The 8,426-nt window shown below is 45.9% G+C and overlaps 1 protein-coding gene across 1 annotated transcript in view; it reads left to right on the top strand.

Annotated features, from left to right (window-relative positions):
• Window positions 1-3,566: 3,566 nt before the first annotated feature.
• Window positions 3,567-8,426, top strand: part of LOC139405222 (germ cell-specific gene 1-like protein) — a 51,838-nt gene continuing 46,978 nt past the window's right edge. The window contains exon 1 of the mRNA XM_071147654.1: window positions 3,567-3,855. Coding sequence (XP_071003755.1) covers window positions 3,567-3,855 — 289 coding nt within the window. The remainder of the gene's footprint in view (window positions 3,856-8,426) is intronic.

Raw genomic sequence — 8,426 nt, forward strand, 5'->3', positions numbered from 1 at the left:
GGTTTACCCACTGACTGGTTTACCTACTGACTGGTTTACCTACTGACTGGTTTACCTACTGACTGGTTTATCCACTGACTGGTTTACCCACTGACTGGTTTACCTACTGACTGGTTTATCCACTGACTGGTTTACCCACTGACTGGTTTACCCACTGACTGGTTTACCCACTGACTGGTTTACCTACTGACTGGTTTACCCACTGACTGGTTTACCCACTGACTGGTTTACCCACTGACTGGTTTACCTACTAACTGGTTTACCCACTGACTGGTTTCCCCACTGACTGGTTTACCTACTGACTGGTTTACCTACTGACTGGTTTACTTACTGACTGGTTTACCTACTGACTGGTTTACTTACTGACTGGTTTACTTACTGACTGGTTTACCCACTGACTGGTTTACCTACTGACTGGTTTACCTACTGACTGGTTTACTTACTGACTGGTTTACCTACTGACTGGTTTACTTACTGACTGGTTTACCTACTGACTGGTTTACCCACTGACTGGTTTACCTACTAACTGGTTTACCTACTGACTGGTTACCCACTGACTGGTTTACCCACTGACTGGTTTACCCACTGACTGGTTTACCTACTGACTGGTTTACCTACTGACTGGTTTACCAACTGACTGGTTTACCTACTGACTGGAGTCCATTTCTGCCAAGGTCAAATCAGTTTACACACACACACACACACACACACACACACACACACACACACACACACACACACACACATGCAAGCACACTCACAGGCATATGCAGAGGCACACACGCACACACACACTCACTCACACAAATGCCTCCGTGCCGGCACACACACACACCTCAGTGTTCGAATGTCAGACAATTAAAAGCATTGTGTTTCCTTGGTGACATGGCCATTCCTGTGTGTGTTTGTGTGTGTGTGTGTGTGTGTGTGTGTGTGTGTGTGTGTGTGTGAGTGTGTGTGTGTGTGTGAGTGAGTGCGTCTGTGTGTGTGTGTGCGTGTGTGCCTCTGCATATGCCTGTGAGTGTGCTTGCATGTGTGTGTGTGTGTGTGTGTGTGTGTGTGTGTGAGTGTGTGTGTGTGTGTGAGTGAGTGCGTGTGTGTGTGTGTGTGTGTGCGTGTGTGCCTCTGCATATGCCTGTGAGTGTGCTTGCATGTGTGTGTGTGTGTGTGTGTGTGTGTGTGTGTGTGTGTGTGTGTGTGTGTGTGTGTGTGTGTGTGTGTGTGTGTGTGTGTGTGTGTGTGATACTGTGGAGAGACTGAGGGGTGCGTTACTCAGAGTGACAGCCAGAAAGGTGACATTGCCACCTGCCCGGGAGTCGGGCGCCAGCCGCGTCGTAATTTCTCTGTCTCGTTCCTGTTACCTTGATCAACTACAGGATAACAGAAGTGTTCCCTCTGCCTCGTTTTCCCTTGAACGAGCGACTCAAAGTGTGTGCGTGTGTGCCTCTGCGTGCGCCTGTGTGTGTGCATGTGTGTGTGCATGTGTGTGTGCTTGTGTGTGTGCTTGTGTGTGTGCATGTGCATGTGCATGTGAATGTGCGTGTGTTTTTTAGTGTGTTAGTGTGTTTGTGTGTGTGTGTCTGTGTCTGTCTGATGGGTGATGGATAGTTTACTGCCTTCCAACCTGTTCTCACCACCACTAGTTTACAACTTCTACTCTGTCCTCCTCTCTCATTATCCCCCTCTCCTGTTCTCTCACTTGGAGCATCACCTTAGGTCATAAACTACTGCAGAGAGAAAAAATAGAGAACCACTTTAGAAAAGAAAGAGAGAAAGAGAAGAGAGACAGAGAAAGAGAGAGTTAGAGAGAGAGAGAGCAAGAAAAGATAAAGAACGAGAGTTAGAGAGAGAAAGAGAAAGAAAGAAAGAAAGAAAGAGAAAGTTAGAGAGAGAGAAAGAGAAGAGAGACAGAGAGAGAGAGAGAGACAGAGAGAGAGAGAGAGAGAGAGAGACAGAGAGAGACAGAGTTAGAGAGAGAGAGAGGGGGTGCAAGTCGCAGTTACAAGCTGTTTGTCAAAACTATCAAGATGAAACAGTAAACATGGTTTTATGTGGAGTGTTTCACAATACAGAACAGGTATTTCAGCAGCTCCATGTTCACAAACCTAAAATCATACAATAAACAGCCTGTAAAAAATGGAATCAAATTGTAGTGAATTTGAGCCAAACTGAAACTAGGAACCTTGAGGAATGACATCAAAGACATGACTGCCTGCGCCAAGAAGCTGCAGACTAGAAAGGAGGGAAAGGAGGGAGTGAATTTGGAGGGTAGCTACCAGAAGCTTAGTACCTACATGATGTGAAACACACAGACACACCCTGTGCCAATAAGGTCCAGACCTCAGTTCAGGGGTTGAGGCAGGATTAGCAGAGCAGCAACATAACTCTGCAGTATTAAGGTCCAGACCTCAGTTCAGGGGTTGAGGCAGGATTAGCAGAGCAGCAACACAACTCTGCAGTATTAAGGTCCAGACCTCAGTTCAGGGGTTGAGGCAGGATTAGCAGAGCAGCAACATAACTCTGCAGTATTAAGGTCCAGACCTCAGTTCAGGGGTTGAGGCAGGATTAGCAGGACAGCAACACTACACTACAGTATGTCAATATCTCATAACCATGACTAATTAGATCCATGAGTCACAACAGCAACTCAATCACTGCTATCAGTTAACATGTACTGTAACCATCTGGAGAGAGAGAGAGGGAGATCGTTACAACACTCTATATATATATAATATGACATTTGTAATGTCTTTATTGTTTTGAAACTTATGTATGTGTAATGTTTACTGCTAATTTTTATTGTTTATGGAGAGAGGGAGAGATGGAGAGATGGAGGGAGGGAGAGAGGGAGAGATGGTGAGAGGGAGAGAGGGAGAGATGAGAGAGGGAGAGAGAAAGAGATGGTGAGAGGGATAGATGGAGAGAGGGAGAGATGGAGAGATGGAGAGAGGGAGAGAGAGAGAGAGGGAGAGAGGGGGAGAGGGAGAGATGGAGAGGGAGAGAGGGAGAGAGAGAGAGGGAGAGAGGGAAATATGGAGAGAGGGAGAGATGGAGAGAGAGAGAGGGGGAGAGAGAGAGGGAGAGGGAGAGAGGGAGAGGGGGAGAGGGAGAGAGAGAGGGAGAGAGAGACAGACAGACAGACAGACCACTTACCGAGCCAGCCTCGCACCCTGCCAGCAGTGACTGGGTTTCACTATTAAAGCTGATCAGCCTGGCTGAGTATTTCACTGTAGCCACGTCACACCTTGGGCATGGTCTTTTCCTCCACACGAGCCAAAGATGTCACAGTCCGACGCAGATAGAAAGACGATAACATGACGGGGAACCCAACCATCTACCTTCCCAGATGCGTCTATCTTCTCGGAGCATCGTTTACAGACTGGGTGCCGTTGGAGTAGACTGCTAGGGGAATAGTTTCGTGCGCTCTCCTCTCCTCTGCACGCCTCCGTCCCTTCCCTCGGCAATGTTTTGTTTCGTTCTCCCATTACCCAACCCCGCCGTCTGTCATTTATGAACTTTTAGCGCCGCTGTGCAACAGTTTCTCCGCACCCAGTGCGCGGAAGACTATGAAGACCACGCGGAAATGCCGCGCTCTGCTCTCGGTTGGACTCAACCTGGTCGCGCTGTTTTTTTCCACCACCGCGTTCATTACGACGTACTGGTGCGAGGGCACTCAGCGCGTCCCCAAGCCCAACTGCAGCAAGCAGCGGCGGCACAACTGCATCGACAACGGCACGAACGAGACAGACAAGAGCAAGGTCCACTACAGCTGGGAGACCGGAGACGATCGCTTTCTGTTCCGCCGTTTCCACACCGGGATCTGGTACTCCTGCGAGGAGAACATTCACGGTCCAGGTGAGATGATAACGTTTCTGTTAGTTAGACGCGCTCATAATGAGTCATTAGAACTATTTACATCCGGTTGAATGTTGACTAATGGTCTCGGGAAATCGGATAAATGGGTTGAAATCCCAACTCAAATCTAAGTTTATTTGTCATATGCAACAGGATCCACTGGGATGTAAACGGTAGTATGTAACGCTTACGTGCGAGCTCTTCTCTCAACTGTGCACGTTGCAGGAATAATATCAAAACGTTTCAATAAGTAGGTTAATTCAATAATAATAGGATGTTGCTATGATAAGAAGTCTTAACAAAGTGCGCTGACAGTGAAACGGAACATCTGCTGTTTACTGTCTTCTATAGGCTAAGTTTAGAATATTACGACCAGAACAATCAGACAGTTATTAGTTAATATCGGACTTTACTGAATTAACAGTGATACGTAGGCTGAACATTCTCACATTGGTTGATCTGCGACGTGTATGGATGCTGCACACACTCCCTCGTCAATATCTCCCGCGGTACGTAACTCATATGAGCTAATCGTTCACTTCAACAACAGGTTTACTCTCAGACTCAGAAATCGAATTAAAGTGTATTGGTCCATACACAGATGAGCAGATGTTATCACAGGTGCAGAGAAATTGCTTGTGTTTCTAGCTCCAACGGTGCAGTAATACCAAGCGATACAGAACAACAGGCACTTAATCCACAAAGTAAAAAGAAAGAAATTACGAAAATGTCAGACTGAGCAATGACAGGGTCTTGAATATGTATTTAATTTCTTTGTTTTATTACTTTTTTGATTATGTCGTTTTGTATTGCTAGGTATTATCACTGCACTGTTGAGGCTAGAAACACACTGCAGGTGAAACACCGTTTCTATTCATATACTGTCCATACTGTCGATACACCCCATTATATATAAACGGTGTCTAAGACTAGAACACAGTTCATATGAAGTAGGTATAGCCGTATGTAAACATGACTAACGTGACCTGTGTTCAATGACTCTGTATACATAGGGCAAAGCAGTTTCTAAGGCGCAGGGTAGAGTAACGGGTGGTAGCCGGCTAGAAACGGTGACTACGGTTCAGCGCTGGGGTACTCGGAGGAGACCGGCTAGAAACAGTGACTACGGTTCAGGGCAGGGTACTCGGAGGAGACCGGCTAGAAACAGTGACTACGGTTCAGCGCAGGGTACTCGGAGGAGACCGGATAGAAACAGTGACTACGGTTCAGCGCAGGGTACTCGGAGGAGACCGGCTAGAAACAGTGACTACGGTTCAGGGCAGGGTACTCGAAGGAGACCGGATAGAAACAGTGACTACGGTTCAGGGCAGGGTACTCGGAGGAGACCGGCTAGAAACAGTGACTACGGTTCAGGGCAGGGTACTCGGAGGAGACCGGCTAGAAACAGTGACTAAGGTTCAGGGCAGGGTACTCGAAGGAGACCGGCTAGAAACAGTGACTACGGTTCAGGGCAGGGTACTCGGAGGAGACCGGCTGGAAACAGTGACTACGGTTCAGGGCAGGGTACTCGGAGGAGACCGGCTAGAAACAGTGACTACGGTTCAGGGCAGGGTACTCGGAGGAGACCGGCTAGCGGTGAATGTTTAACAGTCTGATGGTATTGAAGCTGTTTTCAGTCTCAGCTTTGACATTGCTCATCCACATATTTATATATTCTTATCCCATTCCTTTACTTAGATCTGTGTGTATTAGGTATTTGTTGTGTAATTGTTAGATATTACTTGTTAGATATCGCTGCGCTGTTGGAACTAGAAGCACAAGCATTTCTCTACACTCGCAATAACATCTGCTAAACGCATGTGTATGTGACCAATAAAATGTCATTTGATTTAATTTGATTTACTACTACTAGATGGTAGCGGGTTGGCTCGGTTGGCTGAGGTCTTGGCCTCCCTGTGACACAAGGTGGTGTAGGTGTTCTGGAGGGCTGTCAGTGTTTCCCCAATGATGTGTTGGGCTGACCGCACCACTGTCTGGAGATCTCTGAGGTTGCGGACGATGCTATTGCCGTACTAGGTGATGACACAGCCTGACAGAATGCTCTCAATGGTGCATATACAGTGCCTTGCGAAAGTATTCGGCCCCCTTGAACTTTGCAACCTTTTGCCACATTTCAGGCTTCAAACATAAAGATATAAAACTGTATTTTTTTGTGAAGAATCAACAACAAGTGGGACACAATCATGAAGTGGAACGACATTTATTGGATATTTCAAACTTTTTTAACAAATCAAAAACTGAAAAATTGGGCGTGCAAAATTATTCAGCCCCCTTAAGTTAATACTTTGTAGTGCCACCTTTTGCTGCGATTACAGCTGTAAGTCGCTTGGGGTATGTCTCTATCAGTTTTGCACATCGAGAGACTGACATTTTTTCCCATTCCTCCTTGCAAAACAGCTCGAGCTCAGTGAGGTTGGATGGAGAGCATTTGTGAACAGCAGTTTTCAGTTCTTTCCACAGATTCTCGATTGGATTCCGGTCTGGACTTTGACTTGGCCATTCTAACACCTGGATATGTTTATTTTTGAACCATTCCATTGTAGATTTTGCTTTATGTTTTGGATCATTGTCTTGTTTCAAGACAAATCTCTGTCCCAGTCTTAGGTCTTTTGCAGACTCCATCAGGTTTTCTTCCAGAATGGTCCTGTATTTGGCTCCATCCATCTTCCCATCAATTTTAACCATCTTCCCTGTCCCTGCTGAAGAAAAGCAGGCCCAAACCATGATGCTGCCACCACCATGTTTGACAGTGGGGATGGTGTGTTCAGGGTGATGAGCTGTGTTGCTTTTACGCCAAACATAACGTTTTGCATTGTTGCCAAAAAGTTCAATTTTGGTTTCATCTGACCAGAGCACCTTCTTCCACATGTTTGGTGTGTCTCCCAGGTGGCTTGTGGCAAACTTTAAACGACACTTTTTATGGATATCTTTAAGAAATGGCTTTCTTCTTGCCACTCTTCCATAAAGGCCAGATTTGTGCAATATACGACTGATTGTTGTCCTATGGACAGAGTCTCCCACCTCAGCTGTAGATCTCTGCAGTTCATCCAGAGTGATCATGGGCCTCTTGGCTGCATCTCTGATCAGTCTTCTCCTTGTATGAGCTGAAAGTTTAGAGGGACGGCCAGTTCTTGGTAGATTTGCAGTGGTCTGATACTCCTTCCATTTCAATATTATCGCTTGCACAGTGCTCCTTGGGATTTTTAAAGCTTGGGAAATCTTTTTGTATCCAAATCCGGCTTTAAACTTCTTCACAACAGTATCTCGGACCTGCCTGGTGTGTTCCTTGTTCTTCATGATGCTCTCTGCGCTTTTAACGGACCTCTGAGACTATCACAGTGCAGGTGCATTTATACGGAGACTTGATTACACACAGGTGGATTGTATTTATCATCATTAGTCATTTAGGTCAACATGGGATCATTCAGAGATCCTCACTGAACTTCTGGAGAGAGTTTGCTGCACTGAAAGTAAAAGGGCTGAATAATTTTGCATGCCCAATTTTTCAGTTTTTGATTTGTTAAAAAAGTTTGAAATATCCAATAAATGTCGTTCCACTTCATGATTGTGTCCCACTTGTTGTTGATTCTTCACAAAAAATACAGTTTTATATCTTTATGTTTGAAGCCTGAAATGTGGCAAAAGGTTGCAAAGTTCAAGGGGGCCGAATACTTTCGCAAGGCACTGTATATACATTTGTGAGGGTCTTAGGGCCCAAAACTAATTTCTTCAGCCTTCTGTGGTTGAAGAAGTGCTGTTGAGCCTACTATCTGTGTGAAGGGACCATTTCGGTTGACAGTGATGTGCATGCTGAGTAATATGACGTTTTTCACCCTCTCCACTGCAGCCCCGTCGATGTGGATGGGGGAGTGCTATCTCTAATGTCTCCTGAAGTTCACGATCAGCCCCTTCGTTTGGTTGATGTTGAGGTAGAGGTTATTTTGTTGGCACCACTCTGCCAGGGCTCTCACCTCCTCCCTGTAGATTGTGACATCGTTATTGGTAATCAGGTCTACCACTATTGTGTCGTCAACAAACTTGATGATTGAGTTGGAGACGTGCGTGGCCATGAAGTCATGGGTGAACAGGGAGCACAGGAGGGGGCTGAGCACGCACCCCTGTGGGGCGCCCATGTTGAGGATCAGTGTAGTAGAGGTGTTGTTGTCTACCTTCACCACCTGGGAGTCGGCCCGTCAGGAAGTCCAGGACCCAGTTGCACAGGGAAGGGTTCAGACCCAGAACCCTGAGCTTAGTGATGATCTTGGAGGAGCACTATGGTGTTGGAAGACTGACCTGTAGTTGATGAACCGCTTTCTTACGTAGGTATTTCTCTTGTCCAGGTGGGATATTGGCAGTGTGCAATTGTTAGAAATATTATGAATAAATGAATAAACAATATTCTCATTTAAATGGAACTGTAACTAAGTAAACTTATACTCTGTTTTATTATATCTGATTAACAATATGAGTTCATAAGAAGGGATTGTGTGACACGGACAAGGAGTAATTAATGTTAATGAACACCATTCCAACTAGGAAGAAAGGAATGG

The sequence above is a fragment of the Oncorhynchus clarkii genome, unplaced genomic scaffold (assembly GCF_045791955.1).
Source record: "Oncorhynchus clarkii lewisi isolate Uvic-CL-2024 unplaced genomic scaffold, UVic_Ocla_1.0 unplaced_contig_3130_pilon_pilon, whole genome shotgun sequence".
Classification (NCBI taxonomy): domain Eukaryota; kingdom Metazoa; phylum Chordata; class Actinopteri; order Salmoniformes; family Salmonidae; genus Oncorhynchus; species Oncorhynchus clarkii.